Genomic DNA, 26,406 nt, shown 5'->3' with positions numbered 1-26,406 from the left:
GTGAGTGTGGGCAGCTTCTAGTCTCTGGAAAAGACAAAGAGTCAGATTCTCTCCTAAAGCCTCCAAAAGAGACGCAACCCTGGCCTCGCCTTGATTTGAGCCCAGTGAGACCTATTTTGAGCTTCTGACCTCCCGAACTGTAAAATAATAACATTGTGTTGTTTGAAGTCACTAAGTTAGTGGTAGTTTGTTACAGCAGCAATAGGAAACAAATACAGGCTTTATTAATCCCTGACGTACTCTATGTTTATTTGCCTATTGTCTGTCTCTGCCACCTGGAATGTCAATTCCATGAAAGCAGAGGTGTCACTGGGTTGTTAGTTGCTGTACCCCCAGCCCTAGTGTTCAGTAAATTTTGGTTGGATGAATGCATGCATTCAGTGCTACTGAATAAGTGCTGGGCTAGGTGCTTTCACATGCGTCTTCTCCCAAACTCCCAAAGGATTATGGAGAGGAAATGGAAGGTCAGACTAACAACTAACTTGCCTAAAGCACAGAGCTGGTAAATTGGGAGGTGTGATTGGACCCTATGGCTGTGTAATTCCAGAGCTCATATACTTTCTATTATATTCCTTGTGCAGATCTTCTGGCTCGAGTACTTGGACTTAGATCCTTTAGAAGAGGGTTTCTAAATGGTAGGTTGCAACTCTTCAATCCCTCATGAGACAGTTTTGTGTATTAGGACCAGAATTCTTAAGAAATAAAATAGAATAGGAAAGAGAATATTTGAGTCACTTGCACACGACGAAGATAACTGTTATTTTGTGACAAATTTGTATCAGTTAAATGTGTATGGGTGTGTGTATATTGGTGAGTGTTTTAGCGCACATTCAACACACACATACTTATGTACTGAGCCAAACTGTATTTCCTACTGGGTCTCAGTGAGGCATGTTTGAAGATACTGATCTGGAAGAGGACTCTGAAGGATGGTGCTGAGAGGCTGGGGAAGTCCAGAGACTTCAAGTTCCTTGACACAAAGCTTTTGTAGAGGAAGCATCAATTTAAGAATGTCATCTCGAAGACTTCATGTTCTGGCATTCTCTTCTGGTGGGTTAGATTCAAATAAAATGTGCTCTTGAACTTCTATCAACTGTTGCTCAAGTTCTGTGGGTTAAACTTTGTCTTGCTAAGTGTTATGTTTTTCATCTCTTTTGGCAAAGTATTTACAAAAGCCTCTAAAAATATTTTGAAATGACTTTAGAAAGCTGGAGGGGACTGCTGCTGGGTTCAGCACGGTTTTCTGCATTAAACCATTTCAATCATCAGTTAAGTGTTTTCCTTGAAGGTTCCTTGGGGTAAGCATTTATATTTCAGGATGAAACCAGGTGGATTTCCTGGATGAATGCCTCTTTTTCTTTCCCTATTTTGGGGGGACTCCCAGTATTCATCCTTGTAAATCAGCCCACCCACAGCGTTCTGTGTGCTAATCACTCAACTGCTTGACAAATGAGGAGCAGTAAGATGGGGATGGGAAGAATATTTGCAGAAACTTAAATCTGAAGCTATGGGCAGAGCAAAAGAGCAGAGACCACCTGGATGCATAACACCATGAGAATCGGTAGTAAGTTAGGTTTTCTTGTGGCAACAGGTCATAGTGTGACGTTTAAGCCAAAAGTGACAATTCACACTGCCTGAGTTGGTATTTGGGGTCTGGCCCTCCCAGTTCTGCAGCTGTGGATGAGCTGTTTCATCTCCCTAAGCCTCACTTTTCTCATCTTTAAAATGGACACAATGGTACTATCTACCCTATCAGGTAACTACCCAATTAGATATTGAAGCTAGATACTTAGCTCAAAGAAAGTATTCGTTAAATGTTACCTATGATCATGGCAAAGTCATGAAAATGATCACTTGGGAGGCTCTGAAGAAAGATGGAAAAGAATGCAATATAGAGTGTAAGAAATCAATAATGTGAACTTGACAAGCGTGTATCCATCCATCCTCCATTCTGTGCTCGGCCAACCCCTGCCCACTTCCTTCAGGCCACACTTCTCACTCCCCTCCAGCATGCTGTGGGCTGGCCTCTCTTGCAGCGTTTGGCCACAGTGCTTCACCAAGCTGCACTTGCTAAGGCCACCAATGGATCCCAACTGCCAAGTGCCTTGGCCACCGTTGGGTCTCATTTTTCTTTTTTAATTTTTTTTTTACATTTATTTATTTTTGAGAAACAGAGTGAGACAAAATGTGAGCGGGGGAGGGGCAGAGAGAGAAGGAGACACAGAATCTAAAGCAGGGTCCAGGCTCTGAGCAAGTGGCAGCACAGAGCCTGATGCAGGGCTCGAACCCACAAACTATGAGACCATCACCTGAGCCGAAGTTGGAGGCTCAACCGACTGAGCCACCCAGGTGCCCCAGCATTTTACTTGATTCTTAGATCTGATGCACTGGGCTTCTCCTTTCTTTACACTTTCCCTTGGCCTCAGTGCCATCAGCCTCTGCCTGCTCCTTCCTTCCTCCCCGGATAGGCCTTTTCAGCTTCTACCTGGTCCTCCCTTCAGCCCTCTTCAAGCCTCTCCCTCAGGCTGAGTGATCCACCTGGGAGGCTCTCACCTAGTCTCTGGGGTCAACTTCCATCTCTCTGCTGATGGCTCACAAATTCTACCTTCAGCTTAGTCCTCTCCTGAGCTCCCAATCCAGTCACCTACCAAATCTTAGTTGTCATGCAGAAGTTATCACAGGTATTAAAAACGGAACTAGCTATCTTTCCCCAACCCGTTCCTCCTTTTGCATACCCTGCTTGGTTCCTGGCACTGCCGACATCCACACGGGCAAGCTGGACACCAGAGACTCACTGTCACCTCCTTGCCCTCTGCCACCTCCTCATATTCAACTCCAACCATGTCTTGTGGACTTTCTCTCTGTCACAGCTCTCCTGTCACTGCTTCCTGTCCATCCTGCCCCACTGTCTCCATGGCTACTGCCTGGCCCAGACCCTCATCATCTGTCACTCATCCTGCCAACGGTTTCCTGATTGGTCCTTTACCTCCAGGCACCCCCCCATTCCCCCCCCCCCCAGTCCTCTCTCCTGTTTGATTAATGATGGATTTCATTGCTAGCTCTAATGGATGCTTTGCAGTTAATAAAATAAACCAGGAAACATCTTACTAGCAGTATGAATTTAGGCAAGTCACCTAACCTCTCTGTGCCTTAGTTTTTCCATTTGTAAATGGGAGTAGTAGTAGTTTCTACTTTTGAGGGTTGTTGTAAAATAAAGGAGCGAGAGTGTGGTGTGGGGGAAGCCTCTGGAATTGTGCCCGGCCTGCAGTATGCATTTCACCCAGGTGAGCTGCTGTCCTTGGGTTCCTCTGGCCAAGGTGAGACCAGTTAGTTAGTTCCAGTTTTATTCTCAGTGTTCTGAGTTCTGGCGGTGCCACCAATGAGCCCAAAGTCCCACCTCTGTGGCATAGGACACCATCTGGGTAATCCACACACCCAACCTCTCCTGCTCCCTCGTCAGCTTTTCATAGCTTTTTATGCAAGAGCTGAAGGAAGTTTTAGAAAAGTGGGTTTCTAACCAAGAAGAGGATACAAAATTACCCCCTAAGGTCAAAGACAAGTGCATAACAAAAGCTGCTGGTGCCTTTATTTTTCTGAATGGAGGCAGAAAGCTGTCATTTCAAGACAGCAGCTAATGAGATTTTTAATAATATCCCTTTGGGGTGTGAAGAGCCTCGGGGATTTTTCCAACCGGTTCCTGGGATTTACCCGAAGTCTGGGGGTGGGGGGAAGGAGCCTTTGAGTTGACTCCCTATTTATCTCAGATTTGAGTGACCATCATGCACAGGCCTCTCCACAGGACCCAATTCAAGACATGGTCCCTCCCCAGGAGAAATGCCCAACTGCTTCTGTGAAGCTGGAAATAAAGATTTCCCTATTAACCCTGGGACCCTCTGTCAGACTATATTAGCTGGAATTTAAGTATAGCTTTCTTTCATAGGAAATTGATACATTTTCACTATAAAATGAGAAATTTACCAATTTCAGGCTTCCACACTGCACCTCATGCTCAGACTACCTTCCAATCCACAAAGGCAGGCAAACTGGGAGTTCTAGGTCAACTCTCCATTTTGTTTCTTCCTAAACAATAAGGCAGGGTGGGGAATGTTTACGCAGCCGTCATTCAAAGCATCGTGCGTGGTGCCTGGGGTTTGGGGCTGAGCTTCTTTTTCTCTCCTTTTTAAAAAATTTGGCCAAGCAGCAGCTGTGTCTTCTCTTCTGGGTTGTCTGCCTGAGCTGCTTGTAAGTTAGTCAGAGGTGGAGAATTTTGAGGGTAGGTCAACGATAGAGCGGTTAGAGACTAACATCTGAATTTTTACACCTTCAAATCTATGGTAAATATTGCAGCCCATGCTTCTCCTCAGATGAAATGAATTAATGCATAACGTTGGAAACACACACACACAGACACACACACACAGACACACACACACACACACACACACACACACTAGCACACACTCACACCGGGTGATTTTTGTTTTGTTCTTTTTTAGTTTTGGTCTTTGTTTAAAAAAAGTTTGGAGCCATTATAAAAAGTAGCCAGAAAGGGATAAAAAACGTCTGTTTAACATCAACAGCCCATCTGACAATACTTAAGGCTTTGGTATGTCTTACTGGGCTACATAGGGCTCCATCCAGCATGGTTTCATGACTGAATGCTGCTTGATTATAAGGTCAAGGTGCTGTAGGCCAGGGATGAAGGTTGGCCTGACAGAAAATGAAGAGAACAGAAGACCACCCCCCACCCCCCCCGGCCTCACAATGAGTATGACCTGACCCTGCCCCTTCATGGTCTGGCTCTCGTGCAAAGAACAGCCAGTCTTCCTGGCCATCCAGGGTCTGGCTTTTGTCCTTCAGCTGTCACTTCTGCCATTTTCAGTCCTGTGGAGGAGCTACTGGAAAGGGAGAAAATGGTTTCTCTAAAGGCTGCAAGCCTTCCAGCAAACCTGAAAACAGTCCTGGTTTTAATCTATCTGGAGGCCATATATCTGGGCATTACTTCACTTGTCTGAAATGGTCAGTCCCAATTTAATGAGAAGCATGGGGTACTGTAAATCCAGGGGGTGAAAACGGAGCAAAGGAAAATTAAGGCCGAATATCGGAAAATTTCCTGGTCATGAGCCTGGAATGAGGAAAGGGTGAAGTGTGGTTGCTGTGGTCAGTGCCCTAAATCCGACGGGGGAATGGGGGAGAGAAGCCCGATGTGGACTTCGTCTCTTGATGAGTTCCTCCTGGGTTTGCTTAGCAGATGCGCTCACCTGCCTCTCTGCTTCTCATATCGATTTTATAACATGCGTGAAAAAAGTGAGTCGAATGCAATACATTTAAAGATGTGTATGATTCTGACCACTTTCCCTGGGGAGCTAAGTCTTTCCAGTGTCTCTTGAAAGTTTTACATTGGGTGGGAGTGTTCTCGCTATTTATAGTGGGGGCAGAGAATGGACTGGTCATTCTGCATGAGCTGCATGCCCCCATCCACTCTCTGCCTTTCTCTGTCCTCCTAGCTCTATGCCTCAGAGGCCTGACCTCTACAGAAAACATCACCTGGTTGCCCTTTGGTTTGGCCGATAGGTATACCAGAAGGAGATGAGGGCAAGATGAGGGAGAGGTCGGGGCATTTATTCCTTCTGTTCCCTCCCTGACCCCCTGCCTTCCTCGGTGGCTGCATTCTTCTAGGAGACGGATCTGTAAACATTTTCTGTAAAGGGCATAGAGTAAATATTTTAAGCTTTGTAGCTTGAGGCAAACTCTAGGGTATTATATAGGAACTTACAAAACCATTTAAAAATAATAAAAACCACTCTTAGTTTGTGGGTCATATAAAAAACAGGCGGTAGGGCAGATTTAGATTGCTGATTCCCTTGCTATGGCCACAGCTCCCACTGGGTGGCCTCTTCTGGTCACTGGCTCAAATGATACCATCTCCCGTCCTTATCCTTCAGGCCTAGGGGGGTAACAGCTCTCACTGGTTGCCAGTCCCTGAATCCCTGGCCATCTCTGTGGGTTCTCTTAACCCTGCCCTCACCAAAAGTTCAAGCCTCTTGAGTGTGCTTCTGTTTCCTGCCCAGACTGTGACAAATCCAGCGAGAGGGTTCATGAAAGGGAAGCAGAGTTTACAGCACTATGTGAGGCTAAATGTTTTTCCAAGGCCCAGTGACATCCGCAGGCACCATGGCTAAGATGGGGCTCATCATGGAGCATGAAACTTGTTAAACAATATGAATGCTGACGTTCTGGGAGCAAGTCTGCCCTTCTTCTTGAGAGACAGTATACAATTTTACTTTTGAATTCCTTTCTGTGCTTCTATTCTGAAACCTCCTTGTTCTCACCCCTCCCTCAACACATAAGGTGACCTCTTTTTCTCTCCTCCCCTCAAAGGGATGGCAAGAAGAATGTCACCTTCTTTGAACTGATGGTATCAAAGCGACCTGTGTCACAGGAGATAGTCTCACCAGCAGGACACTCTGGGAGTGGTTTTGTAATTAAACTTATGTGTCAGCTCTTTAACAAGAGATGGCGGAGTCCCTGTGCTATGCCAGGTACAGTGCTGTTTCCTGCAGGTTCAAAGATGAGTTAAGCAGAAGTGGTGCCCCCAGGGGGTCAAATCTGGTGGAGAGAAGACTCACACATGAGCAATCACACTAGTGGACTATTGTATAGAGGGAGCTGAGCAGGCCTTGGCTTGAGCTGCTCCACCAGCAGGAAGGCAAAGTGACCGTTCCCATGTCAGAGTATGACAGTACTGCTGAGGGGCTGTGCCCGTCCACCGACATCACACGTCTTTCCCATCTGGCTGTCCGGGGCTTCCTTGACACTCAGATTCTCAACCATTTAACTTTAATCCCGCCGTTGCGTCTGTGGTAGAAATAGGCTATGAAATCTAACGTGGGCCTCCTTGCAGAGACTTCTGACAAATTGCTGAGGTGTGGTCATGATCTTTTGGCCAGGTGCCAAGGTTCCTGCCCTCAGGGAACCTTCTATACGGCAGTGTGGCTGGAACCTTAGGTGACAATTTTTTTTTAAATTTTTTTTACATTTATTTATTTTTGAGAGACAGAATGAGACAAAGTGAGAGTGGGGAGAGGGCAGCGAGAGAGGGAGACACAGGATCGGAAGCAGGCTGCAGGCTCTGAGCTGTTAGCACAGAGCCCGATGCGGAGCTCGAACCCACAGACCGAGAGATCATGCTCTGAGCCGAAGTCAGACGCTCAACCGACTGAGCCACCCAGGCGCCCCTTCGGTGACAATTTCTTAAGTGGGCTTGTTCAATCCCAGATGGCTGGGCCCCACCCCTGAAGTTGTTGATTCAGTACATCTGGGTTGGGCCTGAGAATGTGCATTTCCAACAAGTTCCTGGGGGATGTTGATGTTGGTGGTCCAGGGACCACACTGTGAGAAACAGCAGTGGGACACAATGACTAAGGAGGAGGCTCATGAGCAGAGGCTGTGGAGGTAACGATAATTGGGGGCCACAGAGGGGTGTGGCTTAGGGAGTTTTGATGTTAGAAAGGGAGGCCCTGGGGGGAAAAGGAGTTTCACCGAGAAAAAGCAAAGCAAGTTGTGACAGACAGCCTGTGTGCCTATGAAAGCCTTTTGTGAGACTAAGTCATTAGGCCTGGGAATCTGTATTTTTAAAGCTCTCAGGGTGATTCTGATACTCAGCCAGGGTTGAGAACCTCTGTATACTTAGTATCTGGCAGTACCCAGCACATACTAGGTACACAACAAACACTCGTTGATGCTAACTCCAAGTGGGTGTTGGGAATGTTTTTAGACGTATGCATCCAGTTGTTTATATCCCTATTTACTTCATAAAACTCAGTCCTAAACCACTGGTTGATGGAGGAATAACATTCTCTCAAGCAGAAATTGGATTCTTCAAACAGAATTAATGTTCTTTCAAAGTCCAGGATTACAGAAATGAAAACCTGGCGATAACCAAATATGTCATGTTAGTCACAAGGTACAGATGCCTAAAAACGACCTAATAGAAAATTCCCTTTCTTCTTCATCTCTGAGGTTCTATTTGGCTCCTTCCTGTCTGCACATGCATGCACGCCATTGCATGTTCTGCATTAGAAAATAATTAGAAGCAACCAGCTGTTAGTCAAGCAAGCTACATCTCGCCCACATCTTTCCAGAGTTCAAGCCATTGGCTGGGGTGGGGTGAGGTGGGGTGGGGTGGGAGGGGGTGGGCGCACTTATCTTAAAAAAGAATCTCCTTGCTTTAAACACAGCAAACCAAAACGAAAATACACTGCCAATTAGTGTGAGCATGAGCCAGCTTGGCTGAGAAGAGACAATTACCAATGAAATGTCACTCCATTGTTTAAAATGGTTATTTCTTTTGCGGCGCCTGCGTGGCTCAGGCAGTTAAACGTCCAACTTTGGCTCAGGTCATGATCTTGCGGTTTGTCAGTTCGACCCTGCGTCGGGCTCTGTGCTGACAGCTCAGAGCCTGGAGCCTGCTTCAGATTCTGTGTCTCCCTCTCTCTCTGCCTCTCCCCTGTTCATACTGTCTCTTTCTCTCTCTCTCTCAAAAATAAATAAGCAATAAAGAAAATTTTTAAAATTGTATTTCTTTTGATTTCATAGGAGAAGTGCTGCTCTAAAATTAGCAAATAACTGGGGTGCCTGGGTGGCTCAGTCTGTTGAGCATCTGACTTCGCCTCAGGTCATGATCTCACTGCTTGGCTCGTGAGTTCGAGCCCCATGTCGGGCTCCGTGTTGACAGCTCAGAGCCTGGAGTCTGCTTTGGATTCTGTGTCCCACTCTCTCTCTGCCCCTCCCTCACTCATGCTCTGTCTCTCTTTCTCTCAAGAATAAATAAAACATTAAAAAAATTTTTTTTTAAATTAGCAAATAACTCAGTGAATGATGATGAGTAGTAGTTTTGCTCTTACTGGAAGAAGGGTAAGACTGTGTGGGTGCATGTGTATATGTGTGTGATGCGAGCTGGCTCTTAAACTGGGTCTTTCTGACTTGAGGCCTTGGAATTGGCCCAGTTTCTGTTTGCAGTATAGAAATAGAGGAAGAACAAGAGGAAGAGAAAAGAAGTCTTCAGGAAGCACTAGCTACCTTCTACAGCTGAAATTCCCTAATAAGCCGAAGAGATTTAAGCTCTGGAGATATACAGGGGAAGAGAGATAGTGGAGAAAAGAAAAGGCGGGAGGGGGGGTGTGTTTTTGCTCATAGACAGGACGAGTGAGTCCTAAATCCATGGCCAACACATGACGCACTGGCGGGAAGCTTGGAGAAAGGGGAATTGGCTTGTGTTATGGCAAGAGGAAGAGAGATAAGGCATCAAGGGGAATGCTGCCATTTTTGTTAGATAGTGGAACTGTCTACCAATGAAGCTGAGAGATGTTACAGGAATTTATGTGATCTTCTGGGGTCACTACTCCAGTCTCTTGACTCATAGTCCACTTGGATTCTGCTAGTTTGCCATGGTGATTTTTAAAAAATGTTTATTTATTTTGAGAGAGAGAGAGAGAGTGAGCATGAGTGGGGGAGCAGCAGAGAGAGAGAGAGAGAGAGAGAGAATCCCAAGCAGGCTCTGTGCTGTCGGTGCAAAGCCTGATACCGGACTCGATCCCACCAACCGTGAGATCGTGACCTGAGCCCAAACTCAGAGTCAGACGCTTAACTGAACCATGAGGCACCCCAGCCGTGGTGATTTTAAAAAGCCTAGTTTCAACTTTGATAATGTGGAAATAGAGAAAATAAGTACGTGTACTTTTAAGTCCATGATTTTAGAAATTTGTTCCTTTGTGATGCCTGGGATTTGGTTTGATATTTTATCATGTCAAAAGAATCTGAGTCTTACTATGTGAGCATTTTATCAGGAGAGATGATGGGTTTCTGAGTAGAAAGGGACACACCTTGATTGGCGAGTACCACTTCCGGGGGGAAGAGGGCCGACGCATGTTGTTGTTGAGATTTCGAGGTTCGGGGAATTCGTACTCCTGCTCTGGCATCTTGACTCTTGCATTCTTTGCTTTTTCCAACTTAGCACCTTCTTCTGTGGAACCCTTTTCTCCCCAGCGAACCTACAATAAATAACATAGAATAAAACAAAATGACGAAATACAGTAAAATGCCTCTGGAGATGGGCATCATACATGCATGTGTGATATGCAATGTGAGTGCTACCCACTCCCCAATTCCTTTGGGTTTTTAGGGTCAGGGAAGAGGAGGGTGTGGAAAAAAGGAAAGAGAGAGGTTTGAAGGGGCAGGGAGAGCAAATCACACAGATGGATGTTTAGGGGAGGAATTGTCCAGACTGGGGACAGCATGTGCAAAGGCCCTGCAGGCCCAGGAAAGAACTTTGGACTGTATTCCAGTGGGAGAGGAAACCACTGAGGTGTTTGGGCAGATAAACAAATTATTGTAAGTGGTGGGCAAGATATGGGGGTGCACAGTTAAAGGGGTGTACCTGCCATCTCTCCATCTGACGCCTTATAATCCAAATTCCCACCAGACCTCAAGTATGAGCTTTCACCACTTTTATCTGGTTTTCCATCACGGAGTCGTCGGCACAGAGATGTGAGTACTTGAAGCTGTATCTTACCTCCATCCTTTTAATGCCTCCAACGCCTCGCCCACCATAGTAAGAGGCATCTACAGTAGGCCACTTTTTTTTGGGCAGACCATCGTCATCTTCTTCCTGCAGAGAGATTGTCATATATGAAGGAAGCAAAGCACCGCTGCTGTATGTACGTGTCCACTTTGGCAAAGTGGATGGGAATCGACTGCCTGGGTTAAACCTCAGAGCAGATTTAACCTGCAAGTGGGGGCAAGTCACTTAAGCTATCTGAGTTTATCTTCCTTATCAGTAAAGCGGGGGTAAAAGCGCTCCTGCCTCCTTAGGTTGTAGCACAATCCAGGAACCCATTCTCTGCTGCATCTCTACTCTTTCATAGGGCGGTTCACCTAATCCCATCTACATGCTGATGACTTGTGTTTCTATCTTTATCCCCGATTCCTCTGAACCCAACTGCTGACCCGACATTGACATCTCCCTTCAGGGGACTAATAGCCATCTCAGTAGTACCACGTCGAAGAGGAGTCTCCCCATCGTCTCCTCATCTTAAACTTGCTCATCCTGCAGTATTCCCCACTGCCTGGAGTCACCCTTGGATTCCCCCTCCCCCCACCTCATCTCAATTTGCCAGCAGATTCTGTTGACCTTACTTCTAAAAGACCCCACAGCTATGACTTCTCCACCTCCACCTCCATCCCCGCCCCACCACACTGGTCCCAAGCCCCCTCCGCTTTCTGTAGGATACTGCAGTAGCCACTGACTGGCTTCCCTGCTGTGCTCCTCGCCTACAATCCGTTCTCCACAAAGCAGCAGAGGAAAATCCAAACCCAGCTCTGCCCTGTGAGCTCTGGCCTTGGCTCACCTCTCCAGCCTTCTTCCTTACCACACTCCACCTCCCTGTACTCCAGCCTGCTTGCCCTCCCTCTGTCCCTCAAAGAGCACATTCCTGTCTCGAGGCCTGTGCACAAGCTGTCCCCTGACCCAAGAATGCTCTTGGCCTGCTCTTCTCATGGCCGGATCCTTCCTATCACTCTTTGAGAGGACGTCCCTGGACATCCGTCTAAAGCAGCCCCAGTCTCCTCATCCCATCAGTCTGTTTCAGTTTCAGTTATGGACCCTTTCATGCCTTGACATTTATTTACTATTGGCTGGAGTGTAAGTTCCACGGAAGCCTCTGTTTACTCGTCATGTTTACCATTGCATTTTCAGCTTTTAGAATGGCACCTAGAATGTGGGAGGTGCCCAAGAGTTATCTGTCGAATTTACAAACAAATCAAATGAAGTGATTCGAATAAAGCAGTTAACTCAGTGTCTGCCACTTAGTTCAGTGACAGGAAGCTAGCGCTTACTGTATTTTTTAAGATGAAGGGAGAAAACAAGAGGAACTTGTAACTTTATGGATGGAAAAGAGAAGGCTAATTAGCAAAACTGCTCCTTGTCTTGGCACCGTAATTATTCCTGCTGAGGGGAGAAAAATCTCCACCATCTACAGTCACAGGTGGGTGACAGAGGAGTAGCACGATTTCCCTCCTGGGTAAAGAAAGGACGCTGCAAAAAAGGAGTCTGCAAAACAGAAGAATAAGCCAAAGAGGCTGCAAATCCTCAGAACAGGCCTGCTTCCCACAGCCTGTGTTGGTGGTACTGGAGAGTCAAGGACTCAGACTGGAGTCCTAGGTAGGGCCAATTCTATCAGTGGGTGGAAAGGGGATCCCATGCAGGAGGCAAGGAACAAAGCAAGGACAAGTGGTCAGCACTACAGAGACCCAGAGATGACGAAGCACCACAGTAACACATGGAGACTCTCTGGGTGACTTACTGTGCTTGGGACGGGCAGGCTTCTTTTTAGAAAATCAAAAAAATTTCTATATCTTTTTTTTTTAATTTTTTTTTTCAACTTTTTTTTATTTATTTTTGGGACAGAGAGAGACAGAGCATGAACGGGGGAGGGGCAGAGAGAGAGGGAGACACAGAATCGGAAAGTGGCTCCAGGCTCTGAGCCATCAGCCCAGAGCCCGACGCGGGGCTCGAACTCACGGACCGCGAGATCGTGACCTGGCTGAAGTCGGACGCTTAACCGACTGCGCCACCCAGGCGCCCCAAAAATTTCTATATCTTAAAAGACACGATCACAGCAGACCAGAGGATTTACAACATCTTGGCAGCTGATACTGGGCTGGTCTTTCTGTCTCTTTAAAACACATCTGTCTTTCTTCCCCAGGGACTGTGGGTCCTGAACACAGAGTGTATTTTGTTGACCCTTGTATTCTAGGTCTTTTATGGAGCTGGTTCACAGGAGGCGATCAATAACCAGATACCGAATTCATGATAACCAGTTGAATTTAGGAAGTCTTTACCATGTATGTGCCAGTCACTCTTCCAAGTGCTTGACATTAACCTTTTAATCTCACAGCAGGCGGCATGGTAAGTGGTGCTATTATGTTCATTTTAGGGAGGAGGAATAGAGAGGTTAAGGGTCTCAGGTCACCCAGTTTATAGGTGACAGAACTGCTTCCGAGTCCAGGTAGCCTCACTCCCGTTTGTTTCTCAGTGTTGGCAAAGTTCTGGGTTTTGTCCTTTGGTTTTGCTTTTCCAGTCATTTGGTGGTACCAAATAAATGCTACGTTTCTACTTCTTCCCCCTTGTACCTGCTAATCTTGAAGATTTATGACTGTAGCACATGATAAAATAGTAAAATAACACTGAAGAGCCCCAAATAACACGTTCACACTATTTTACTTTATGATAAGAACCTCAGAAGGTTTAGGATGTTAAACCAAGACCCTTACGTATCTTACACACACGGTTCAAGTATCCCTGGAGGCGGGTGTATGTGTCTGTGTGTCATATAGGAAATGTGGCTTCACTCCTGGTCTAGTGCAGTTTCTTTCCCAAAGGAGATAAATGAAATGATATCACCCAAAACGGAACATAACAGCACCAAGCATGTAAGAAACTCCAAGAATAAAGCTGACTTATTCAGCAGGGAACTGAAATGGTCTCATGAGTCTCCTAATTTTTTTAAAGAACAGGAGTACAAACATCGGAGACCATTTACTAGGGCCTTTTCGTTGCACAGGAGAGGACAGTCGGATCCAGAGAAATGAAGGCACCAGTGGAGTTGAAGTTCTGGTCCTGTTCCCTGATGCCTGGATCTCCCCCCTATTTGCACCCAGAGCTGCTCTTCCTTACATCCTCCCTCTCACCACGGACTTGCTGCAGCCTCTGGTCTGCGCTCTCCTGAGCATGTGCAGCAGGGGCTGGCCTTCCCACAACAGGAAATGCCGGGACTTCAATCTGCTCCACCAAGCCTGCCGTGTAATCCCCTGACCCGAGCTCGCCTGCCAAACTCAAACAACAACAGCAAAGACAACACAAAGGCCCAGGGTTTGACCAACGGGAGAGTCAGAATTTCCCTGCAGTGACCATGGCTCTGTTTACACATTCTAGAGACGGGAGGGTTTTGCAATCTTCAGAAGAGAAGGGAATCTTTGATGTGTCTTTTCATTTGGCCAAAAACTGATGGAGTAAAATCACAGTCCCCAGCAACGCCACAAAGAAAGTCGGCAGCACCTGAAGTGAATCTCTACCTTGAATGAAGTATAAAGTCTCTCTTGCGGAGGCCCTCTCACACCGCCCTTCAAGAACATTAGCAGGGTGAGAAAGAACTTCTGGTACACAAATCCTCTGGGATTACTGGAGGACAGACAGGCTAAGCCACATTGCTTTGCGTGAGCAAAGCAGTAGGGGTGGAGGGTTTGCGGGCAGCGAGCAGAAATGGGCACAAGAGAGTGGAGCTGAGATGCCAGGAAACTGCCAGGGTCCACCTGAGAAGAGGGCCCCAAGAGCCTCCTGGTGAACTGTGTTGCAACTCACCCTTGTACTTTTTTTTAAGGCCCTTCTGCAGACGGTCTTGTGCCAGGGATGCCTTGGGGGGAGTGTGGGAATCAGGTTTGCAAGATGGTGTTTGGCAAATGAAGAAGATGCGATAAGGCCTAAGCAAGAGGTAGGAGTCAGTGGTGCCGGAAGAAACCGCAGAGATTAGGGAGGGATGCTGGTTTCCCATCAGGGGAAGTTATGTATAAATCTTAACGGATGTGGTGGCCCCAGACATGTAGTTGGCTGCTGTTTGGGTAAAAGTGGCTGCACCATTACTCAGATGGTAGAGGCCCCTTCTGAACTGCTTGTCCTCAGGCAGCCCTGCTCCCGGAAGAAATAGCTCTAGAACATGGAATCTGACACACGCATTTGGTTAGCCCATAATTGGATTTGTCCTGTGCTGCCCTTGGACACTGAATTTTGCCATCTTTCTAGTCATACCAGGCTTAGGTACAAGCACATGCTTCAGCATTCATGGCTCCATGTGCTCGGAACATCCTTCCTCTACGTCTACTTATCATTTAGAATATCGCTGGCATGTAACCTATTCTGTGAAGAAGTCTTTGATTCAGTGCTCTATCATGGGCCAAACAAACTCTCAACCCTCGATTCACTGCACTGCACGTACCAGTGGGAATGATCTATGGAAAGGAGAATGGACCTGAAACAGAATTGAGCCCAAGGAAATGGTTTCATTTGACATTTCATTGACCTGTAACACATTTTAAACCCTTATGATAAGCCCTATATGGCCACCGACAACAGCCCCTTATTTGTCTATTCTTTCATTTACTCACTCAAGCAACTGGAGTTGAGCCCCCCACTACTTGCCAGCACAGGGCTATATTTTGAGAAAAATAAAGACAACGGAAGGAATACAACTGTCAACAAGATTGTCCACGTTTATAGAGGAACATGTTTGGTGAGGGTGATGACATGAGTAAAGGACCAAGGCCACTGAAACTCCCAGGCCCACGAGGCTCTGGGGGGCAGAACCCGAGGTAGAACTAGCTATCCTGTCTCATCTGAAGTCTTTGGGGAGAAGCCAGAGAAGTCACCCTCAATGGCAGTCTTGGAGATGAATTCCTAGGAGTGAATTGGCAAGTCAGAAAAATCCAACAACACTTCTCTGTGTAAATACAAAAAATCCCAACTGACTTGAGATTTCCCCCTTCTGAGTTGCATTTAACATGTCATGACCCCATATCCTACCTCTTCAAATACACGCAATGATTAAGGACAGCACTGTGATTGTCCTGTATTCTTCAGTGAAGGATAGTGTATTTACTTTTTTAATAATGATGTTCCTTTTTCAAACTATTGACATACAGAATATTGAATTCTGAAACTGTTCTAGGACTTCTGTTTGGGGCGTACGTGTGTGTGTGTGTGTGTGTGTGTGTGCGCATGAGAGTGTGTACTTAATGACCACTGGAAAGAAGATGCCTGGCAGTAGGTTGGCCTTCCGCCTTTCAGAGTGGGGGTCTACTCTGGCTGTCTGTGTAGACATAGCTGTGAAGGGGTTCAACTTGTCCGTTCCTAGACAAGTTGTATAATTTTTCCACAGCTCGGGTTTCGCATCTAAAACATTCTTGCCACAGAGAAATTGTTAGGACGAGTGAGCATGATAATGAACCTAAAAATAAGTTCATTATTCAAGGCCAGGTGCTTATGGTTAATTGCATGCCCACCATCAATGCCTTCAATATGCATCCCTCTCCCTCCCCAACAGAAAAACCATTGAAGGTGATTTAGAACTGAATCATCAGATGAAGTACTCCATTATTGGGTTCCCCCTTAAGCTGCCAGTATTTTGGAGTAGCTAGAGGCTTCATGAGGAATCCTCACTCTGCTGCCAATTAGAGAGGATTCTCAACCCAAGAAATACCCATCTTAGTTGTTAAAATTGAGCCTTCTTGCTTTTGTTGAGGTCTAAAAATTTTTCTTTGTCCTCTCTTTATATAGAAGTATCACTGTTGGTTGCGTGGAATCTTGAAGAGTCACGCTTTTTTATATTATGCATTTTGATAATTCCTTATTAAAGAGGACCACTGAGAGCTTGTTATAAAGTTGTGTTCATTCTAAGTTTAGCTATTTAAATAGTACATGTGTCTCCCTTAGGATATGAAGCTTATAGAACTGATAAAAGCTTGGATAAATAATACCGAACTTGTTCACATATATGGCAGAGCGTTTGACTTCAGAGAGCTATTGAGTGTTAGACACTGTGTTAAGCTCTTCGGGGATAAATCCATGATTAATGAGATATAGATCCTGACCTTCAAGTAGCTAATGAACTTAACCTTTGATGCAGAAGAAAAGATCAATAAAATACCCTGGGAATGCAGAGAAGGGGGAAATGAGAAATTAGTCCTGATGGAAGGAATTATAGAGCGTTTTGTGGAGATAATAGCACATGAGCTGTACCTGAAGGATTGACAGGATTTAAATGCAGGGAGCTGGAATGGAGAGGGTTCTAGAAGTCTAGATTCAGACTATGATTTTCAGGGCACTGTGTAAGATACTATGTAGGTATAGATTATGTTATCTGTTCCTGTGGGATTTCTTTCTTTCTTTCTTTTTTTCTGCTGAAACATATTAGGAAGGAGATTGGGGCTGCTTAACTCACAAGGCCAAGGAACTTTCAAGGCCAACAAACATGTTGAGTGATCAGCACAGCCTGCAGCCTGCCCCAGCCAGCCCAGAAGCTCCTTGAGGTCTAATACAACCCTTTAGATCTCAAGCATCCTAGGATTGTCCTTCTGTTTCAGAAGCCAGGTCTGCCTTCTTCAGGTAAAAGTAGGACTTCTATAGAAATATTAGATGAAACTAGGTGGTTTTGGGTAAACCACACCCCACGGTCTTGTACCTAAGTCCCCTGTACCTAAGTCCCCTGGTGTGTTTCGACCACAGTGGCTGCTTCCAAAGGCAAATGCAGAGTCAGCACCAGGAAAAAGGGCAACAGCTCCTTTAACTGAACATAATAAGGGGAGGGAACATTCTTCACCTCAGGGCAAACAGAGCAACTTCATCAAGCAAAAGCCTCTTGCCCTATTTTCCTTTGGGAATATAAGAGACAGCTGCACATAACAGAAACACAGCCAAATTGGAACCCGTGGAACTAGCCACGGTGCTTTCTCTTGAAGGATTAAGAAAGGCTTTTGTGGATGTAAAGAGGGTTTTATCCTCCCTCTTTGCACAGCAATGTAATTTCCTCCCTTGATTTCTGGGCAAAAAGTTAGCATTCCAACAATATGTGCTTTAATTGAGTGCAGCTATTAAATCCCTTGGCTTACATGCATATGGTTCAGGATATAACAGACTGGTGGAATGTTAAATTCAATCATTATTCTTTCTGTATGGAGGAAACTTGATGAAGGCATTGGTTAGAGGAATGGCCAGGGGGCAGTGCTCAGTTTGCATACAATAGACCTTAGGGATTGAGGACTGTGAACTTGAATCCTCACCCCTATGTCTTTTGATCCCACTGTTTTCAGACCTGTACCCTGGCTTCTAAATTGGTGAGTGATGCATCCAAAGGAGGCCTGTTGCTCTGAGAGTGATCAGAGGATCAGAAAAGCCACCGGCCGGGTACTCCGGCCCAGGGATTCTCCTTCTCACCATTAGCCTTTAATGCCTCCACCATATTCTACTCTAGGCCACGCTTGCACCAGAACTGCTTACTGGCCCATTTATGGTGGAGTCTAAGATGTTTTTCCTCCCTTCAAATGATGAAGATTTGGGAGCAAGGCCAGGATATTAGCATATCTTCTCCCACCACCACCTCCCCCGCCCTCCCATACATTATTATTACTGCCTGGCTAATCTTTAGGCATTGTGTTAAATTAAAGAAAAATGGAATACTTCAGCATCAGGCTGTTCCTAGAATCACTAATTGTTTGGAGAATGTATCAAATTTGCCCTGATCTACATACATGAAGCATAGTCTCTGCAGGGAAAAGAGAAACCTAAAATGTCCGTTTTAAAGGGAAAAATTGTATTGATAAAAATATTTATATTTGCATCTCAGATTTTATCTTTGCAGGTGGAAAACGCTCCCAAACTATTCTGTCCGTGGCTGCAGTTCAGTTCAGTTTCTGTTCAACCTTGGTCAGTCCAGTTTGTTCAACCTTTGTTCGGAAAGGACCAGAAACTTCCCTCCCTGCTACCTCAGACACAATGGGAGCCTGGGCCTGACTCAGCTCTGTGTTGCAGGGGCCTGAGTCCTGGGCCAGCCCAGCCCACTCTCTGCTCCACTTTACCACTCTGTCCATCCCGCTGCACCCTGCTCTGGTCACTTACCTCACTCTCCTCAGCAGGGGGTGGAGGGACCTCCTTGATAATCTGAAAAGGGGGGAAAAAAAAAAGAGAACAAGTCAGTGGAAATATTTGGCCACCTGCTCTCCAACAGGCCTGTCCTCAAGAAATGCCTTGGTAGTATGGCCATAATTACCACCACAATGGGCCCAAGCAAGAAAGGCTTAATCAATGCCATGATGTGTCTTTCTGGGCAGAATAGCTCAGTTAGTTAGAGCATGATCCAGACTGAGGGTTCCATTTTCAATTGTGTCTGTTTTATACAGAGAAAAAATATTCCACTAGTAAGTTTCATCTCTTATCCCAGGGTTGCTATCTTGCAAATGTATTCACTCACTTATGCATCCAGTCATTCATGCACCAAATCCTCTATCTACCCATCCAAACTGCTACACATTTAACAAAGAGATACACCCAATATAAGTTAAGATGATGCTGCAGAAATGGGTCAGGTATGGACCACACTCAAACTACTAGCAGTCTTGTTAACTGTCGCCGGCCCCAAATGGTACCTGCCCCAGGAGGGAGAGTGTGATGGTCAGACCTATTCCCGACAGAGGGCAGCAAAGGAGGGATAACCAGGGATTTCATTCAGGACCCTGACATTTGAGGGGTACAGAGATTTACATTACAATGCTATAAGATTGTATGCTGCAACTTCCCCATCATCAGGGCTGAAGAGAGATATGTGGACAGTCTGGGCAGGGAAAGCGATCTGGAACCCCTTCTAATCAATGAGAGGATGATCGACACATGGGAGGAGGATGGTTTGGTGACAGTGAGCAGCTTCTCCTCTTGCTTGTCCCCAGTTTGCTCACCCCATGCATAAAAGGAAAGCCCCTGTAGTTAATTATATTAGAGTCTTTTACAAAGCGGCTTGGCCATGTCCCCTGGGGGCTCCCTCCTCTCCCCCCATGCTTATTAGAATTTTGAGTCCCCTACGTGTAGTCTTTTCCTTAGACAATTCTGGTAAATACAGACTTATTATATAGCTCTTGATGTCCTAGTGTCAGGGCTGTTTGTGCCCGGATGCTCAGGCACTGCCCACAGGACGAAACAGATCCTTAATCTTTTAGTTGGAGAGCTCTCCCGGTTGCTGACCTGGCTGCCTATTGGGCATCAAGGTCTTCCTCACCTTTCCCTCACGAGCACATGTCTCCTTTGATTTGATGATTATTTGGGGCCTCATTTGGGCTCTGATCCCCACTGCTCTCACCCACACTACCATTATCTGTAATGTCATCTCTGTATGTTGAGACAGGCTACTGACTTGACGTTGTATTAACACCAGTCAGGGAACGAAGACTCCAGCCACCTAAAAGGATGGTATTCAATTAATTAAGAGGCAGAGATTAAGGGCTCCAGGGGTTTCAAGCTGCCATTTCATCTGCCTCCACTTCCTGGCCACTGTGGGAAGCCTTCTGAAGGTCTTTGGAAAGCACGAAGCCATGATATTGCTCACCCACTCAACACTGGCTCTGAATTCCTTAAGGGAAATCCCTGAGGAGGGCCATTACTGATTTTAAAACAGGAAATGTGATGATTTGAAAACAGGAAATGTCCAGAAATTGGAGAGAGGAGTGAGGAGCTGGGGATGGCAATCTGGAATGCATCTCTTCTCTTAGGGCAGGGTTGGGAGAGGAGTGAGAGGGAGAGCAGGATATTTGGGAAACCCAGACAGATGTTGACAAGAGTGCTGTGGGCAGTGTGCATGGCAACTATGCTGGGCATACAGAGAGGTTCCATGCAGAACAGCTGGGCTTCTGTCTTCACAGTGCTACCAGCTTCCTCCCTCACCACATGGAAGTGCAGCATTGTTGTCCAATGTGAACCCCAGACCTGCCTTTTTCTGATTGTGAAGATTTGACAAATCCTTGAACCTCCCTGAGCTCTACTCTCCTAATCTGTTAAATGGGAATAATGTGACCTTGTAGCGTCATGATGAACAATAATGTTTGTCAAACATCTGGTATAGAGTGGGTGTTCAGTAAATGGTGTGTGCATTATTATTCTCCTTTTCCTTTCTTTCCTTTCTCCTTTCTCTGTCTCTCCTTTATTACCCCTTTAAGGAAGGTTTCACTTGACTCCCTGCGTATACTAAATGACTACGTATGGTGGTTTCCAAGCCAGAGCTTCATAAAATGAGTAAGACAGGAGGCTGGTGTTCAGAAAGTGGTCAGGGGGCTTGAGAGTGACCAGGGACTTCAGGGTGGTGAGCATCAGTATGTTTCACCACATATGTGTAGGCACATGACATCAGCCAGGAAGTGCAGCACCACGTGGCCTATCACTCAGACCAACCCAACTGCGGTTGCCGTTCAGTGTCACTTACTGAGCATTTATTGAATTCTACATCTACATCCACTATTGAATGTCCGAAGGGGGACCTACAAGACAATGCCAAGATACAAAATTTATTAAGTATCGATCTGTAATCCAGATTCCATGCTTACGCACTGTAAGTGGGCACCTGAGCTTCTGGAAAAATGCCACCATGTTCAGGTAAACAGGATTAGGCACCTCCAATCTGGCCTTACTGGTTGGGTGTCTGGCTGCATTGAGCAGGAATGAGGAAGAAGTCTTCCTGGTGCTTCAAGCTCCACCACCACCCAGCCTCCTCCCCTGGGACAGGGAGCAGCTTGCCATAGGACAACAGGAGAGCGTTTCAAAGCTTGATCCAGACAGGCAAAGTTGAAGTCATGACATGATTATTCCAAGCTGCGAAGCTGGACGGGCTGTCTGTGAATGAGCCAAAGCCCCGTGCCAAGACCGGCACATGGGCCCCCAAAGGAGTGCTCTGCACATCGGCCCTCTCCACCTCACCCCTGCGGAAGACCGGAGCTCATGCCTAGAAGAGAAGCTGGGCAACATACCGTGTCGCTCTTGAGCCTGCGGTACCACCACAGCCTTGCTGCACAGTGGCCCAGGGCCCACCGGATAAAACTCAAACTGCATCTCCACAAGGCCTGTGTGATGTGGCCCCACCTCTCCACTTCATCCCTCCTCACTCTTCCCTTCACTTTTTGAGCTTCAGCGTCTTGGTCACCTTTCTGCTTCTTCCATGCACCCCATTGCTTCTCACTTGGAGCCTAACTGCTTGCTGTCCCTCAAGCTCTCCTCTATGGGATCTCACATAGCCCAGTGTCTTTTGTAGCACTTTTAATTAACAGATTAATTCAACACTTCTTTGCTTCCAACTAGTGTGACTAGAAAGTGTTTATTTCTAACTAGAACGCAAGTTAGAACCAGGGCTAAGCACTGCCAAGAGAAGGCTTGATTTGGCCCACTGCCCTTCTTAGAAGGTTCCGGGAGATTCCTCTTGGTTGTGAGTGGGCTTGTCAGATCCTTCCCCATTAGGGGGACACATAGAAGATGGTAGGTTGAAGAGCTCCTTAATTAATGTTTCAAAGGAGAACATTCAATAAATATATTTATGGAATAACATGGTAGAACTGAATGGGGGGTAAATCTGGGGACACGCTTTTCCTCCAGAGGCCGGCAGCACTTCTCCACCTACTACCATCTTTAGCTTGGGTATTTTGAATGGGCAGAAGGTGACCATTTGCTTCCTTGGGAGAACTGCCCTGGAAATCCTTCTGCGTTGATGTAAATTCTGTCTTGAGGTAAAGGGGATAAGAAAAATGAGATGGAATATGGACTTCTGAATTCCATTAGTGTTTCTTTGCTATCTGAGAATTTCTTGAAACTATCTCTGCTGTGACTTGGGAGAAATTCCCCCTCTCCCCTCTTATCAGTTTTAGCCATGTTTGCGTAGGTAGACATGAGATAGGGTTGGATTTGACAGAGGCTGTTGTATGGATAAAGGAAAGAAAAGACCAGGTAGAAACTTATTAAACTGAAATCTTACTGACAACTTCTCATTGAGTCAAAACAAAGGAAAGTTTTGCGTACACCCCTGAGTCTGGCTACTGGAAATGGTAATGATGAAGGTGTGGAGGTAGAGCTGGCATGGTATTAACACAGTAGGAAGATCATATATACCCAGGTCCTGTTTGATACCTAGGAACCTTACTCTGGTCTTATGAGTCAAGTTCAACCGTTTAGGTCTCTGTAATGCTGTCTTTGAAAATTAATTTTATAAAATGTTAAGGCGAAATATAGCACCTGGTGAGTTTATTTTGCTTATTTTTTTTTCCTCTAGAAGTATTCAAGTTTTGCTCCTAATTTGTATATTTTGATCATTGCCACTTGGTTTGCTGTTGCTAACTTTACCGCTACCGTCCTGTGTAGTGGAATGCAGAATGTAATCTACGCAGTTTTTCACACAGGCACCTCTTTTCTACCAGATGAGAACCACACTGGCTCACCAGACATTCCATTTAAAGCCGTGAGTCAGGTCAACATGCTCATGAGAAGCAGGAGGGTGCCAGGCCGGGCTATTCCCACGTGGTCCCCTGCTATGTCCACACCACCATTTCACATCTCTCCTCTTTATCTTTTCTGACTCCTCTCTGTGGCAGCAGTTGGCTGTAGGCTAAGCTGTATGAGCTCATTTTAGACAGATGTTCATCTTATGGCTTGAGAAGTGGGACAAAACAGAGGACTTCTTTTTGGGTTCCCTTTCTCCATAAACTGTATTTAGGGGTTCAGTATCCTTACACAACCTGGATGAGAAGCATCTCCCGCAACCCCCTCTACACTGAAGGTGTGGTTCTCTTGTTGCAAAGGAGACACTTCCTTGATGCACAACCAGTTGTGTTGTCCAGACCAAGTTCAAGAGAACCGCTTAAAAAATACTACTCTGTTAACAAAATTAGGAACATGTCCTCTAATTTGAACTCAATTTTAAACTTCACTGGGTGTCAGAGGTACCTGGAGGGCTTCTTAAAACACAGATTTCTGGGCTGCATTCTGTAGTTTCTCATTAGTTGGTCTGCAGTGAGGTCCTTGTATTTCTAACGAATTCTCAAATGACGCTTATGTTCCTGGTCCATGGACCACACTTTGAGAATTATGAATTAGCTTATCTCTAACAATGCTAGCTTCAGTTAGGTATTCAGGGGTATGTTGTTGCTTCAGGTCAGACATTCCTGTTGAGAGTTGCTTATGGCTGATTAAAAACACTGGTTTCGAAAATGTTTCAGTCTAAAAATTATGGTGTCCCTGTTCTATTGTCAGGAACTATGGGATCTCGATTGCCAGTTTGTCAGCGCACTGGGGAAGACATGGAACTGTTTCTGGAGGAATCTCTCAGCTCTGCCTGCAGGCACTCTCTTGCTTTCTCTAGTGAGCATTTGTGCTCATCTGCCTGCAGAGCTGGCAGGGCCTGGATTCTTGGACCTGGCCCTGGAGCAATCCTAGCCAGATAGTTCCCTGGGAGTTAGGACACAGATCTTAGCTTTCACGGTCTGCACTGTCAGCAGTGAACTCACTGAACTGTTCATGTCTGCATCTTTGCATCTTTCTTCTGCACTGGACTCTCAGCCCCTAGAAGACATGTGTGTTCTTGGCCATCTTTTATCTCTGGCATGTGGCTCAATGCTTGTTACTCAGTCACTATTTCTGGGAAGAATGGGTTTGCATTCCCACGGAGGAAAAGGTAAATAAAGAAAGCATTCCTTATTATTCTAAACTTCCTTGCCTCTCAGATAAGCACTTGAATGATTCAAGATTCAGGACTGGTCTCTCAACTGTCCATATAAATGCTTCTTTAGCAGTTAATATGCTAACAGTGCCAACTGCTGAGAGTCGGTTGTGACACTTAGATGCATCACGAGGATCTCATTAGGGTCATAGGTTGGATTTATATTAATTATAGTACTTCATTGGATACATCTATACCCCATTCTATTCCCTAGCCCCAGCCTCCAAGTAAACTCACTTGCCTGTAGTTCAAGTGTCCACTTTCCAAGCATAGTGTCCCAAACTAAATTTCTATTAAGCCTTCCTGAAAATTTGAAGGTGACAATTGCAGTCTCTTTTATTACAATACAGGTATGTAATATGTGAATCTGTTCATATGTGGTAGGTAAACTTGGCATAAAATCAGTAAACTATGAGATCAGTGTACCTCAAAATTTGATTTTTCATGAGGCAAAAGAGAAGATTTTATATATAATATATATATCATATATATTATATATATACATATATATCATATATATGTGTATATATATTACATATAATATATATACATTGTATATATACAATATATATATTACATATATATGATATATATATGATATATATGTAATATTGTATGTATTATGTAATATATATTATGATATATGATATTATGATATATATTATATATTATATATATTATATATATTACATATATATGATATATATGATATATATGTTATATATATCATATATATAATATATATTAGTTTTTATAGTTTTATTAGTTTTATAGTTTTATTATATATAATATATATATTAGCTTTTTAAATGTTTATTTATTTTTGAGAGATAGAACACAAGCAGGGGAGGGGAGAGAGAGGGAGATACAGAATCCGAAGCAGGCTCCAGGCTCTGAGCTGTCAGCACAGAGCCTGACGTGGGGCTTGAACCCACAAACCATGAGATAATGACCTGAGTCAAAGTTGGACGCCCAACTGACTGAGCCACCCAGGCCCCCCTATATTAGTTTTTTTGTGTGGTAAAAATCACATAACATAACATTAAACATATTAAAGTCTGAGGGAATTATATTTGGTGCCACTGAATAGCATTGGGTGAATGTGAAGGTGCTGTCCAGCTGCCAGCAGTGGCCTGGGAGGCACACACAAACCCCCACACACCGTGGCTGCTTTCTCACTTCCGTTTACCCTTGTTCAATGCAAGTTATATTTGCTCCTGAGCTTATGTGCTTTTCCTCATGAAAGCACTGAATATACATCCTCAAAACCAGTGTGTGTCCTGCTCATAAGAATCCAGGGATTGAATGAAGGAGGAGAGGCTTAAGCGTGTGGAGGAGAAGCTTGTAACATGAGAGAAGATGGGGCATCCTGTGACCAACACGAGTAAAAGTGCCCACACTGAGCTTCGTCAGAGGCCACACTGAAGAACCAAAAGAAAGGAGATTGGAACTCAATGGGAGCCATCATTGGCCTTAAAGAGGGTTGAGGCACGTGCCATGGATTGAAGAAAAGGTTATCGCACCGTGAACAGCAGAACAGCACTTTCGTGGCATGAGGTCTGACTGGAAACCACAGAAATTGTCTTTTTTTTTGTTATGAAAAGAAGAACCTGGCAAAACAACAAAAGCTGGACTCCTATTTTAAGCTGGCGCAGAAGGAATAACAAGACAGTGAGTCACAGCCGTCCACCTCTGGTGTCGTGACACTTCGTCCTAAGAATGTCCTTCCTTCCGTTCTGCCTCCGTAACTCAAAGCCACAGTGCTACATCATACTCACATGCCCCGGGAAACTTCAGGAGTTTATTTTTACAAATCGAGGCAAAGTGGTATATTTAGTGTAGCATAATTTAAATTAAGAATCTAAGATGCTTAAAGTGGCGGAGTTTTATTGGGTTTATTATTCATTTTTTTGAAGTGTATTGTTTTATTAGACTACACAGGTTTGAATGCTCTCCTCTGAAATCATTTCCCCCATTAGTCCTGTTATTTTCATGCAGCCCAAATTCCATAACGCAGTGGTATTTTTAGGGACACATGTTATAGGAGAGATGATGGTATTTA

The 26,406-nt window shown here is 45.2% G+C and overlaps 1 protein-coding gene and 1 long non-coding RNA gene across 6 annotated transcripts in view; one reads left to right on the top strand and one right to left on the bottom strand.

Annotated features, from left to right (window-relative positions):
• Positions 1 to 26,406, bottom strand: part of ANTXR1 (ANTXR cell adhesion molecule 1) — a 256,503-nt gene that overhangs the window by 88,462 nt on the left and 141,635 nt on the right. For all 5 annotated transcript variants that reach the window (XM_045054311.1, XM_045054314.1, XM_045054313.1 and 2 more), the window contains exons 14-16: positions 18,725 to 18,766; positions 10,574 to 10,669; positions 9,885 to 10,052 (exon numbers count right to left, since the gene is read on the bottom strand). In XM_045054311.1, coding sequence (XP_044910246.1) covers positions 9,885 to 10,052; positions 10,574 to 10,669; positions 18,725 to 18,766 — 306 coding nt within the window. The remainder of the gene's footprint in view (positions 1 to 9,884; positions 10,053 to 10,573; positions 10,670 to 18,724; positions 18,767 to 26,406) is intronic.
• Positions 1 to 26,406, top strand: part of LOC111559831 — a 120,253-nt gene that overhangs the window by 4,912 nt on the left and 88,935 nt on the right. The window lies entirely within an intron of this gene.

Source organism: Felis catus, chromosome A3 (assembly GCF_018350175.1).
Source record: "Felis catus isolate Fca126 chromosome A3, F.catus_Fca126_mat1.0, whole genome shotgun sequence".
Classification (NCBI taxonomy): Eukaryota; Metazoa; Chordata; class Mammalia; order Carnivora; family Felidae; genus Felis; species Felis catus.
Note: the sequence above shows the minus strand (reverse complement) of the source record. Positions and strands in the feature narration are given on the sequence as shown.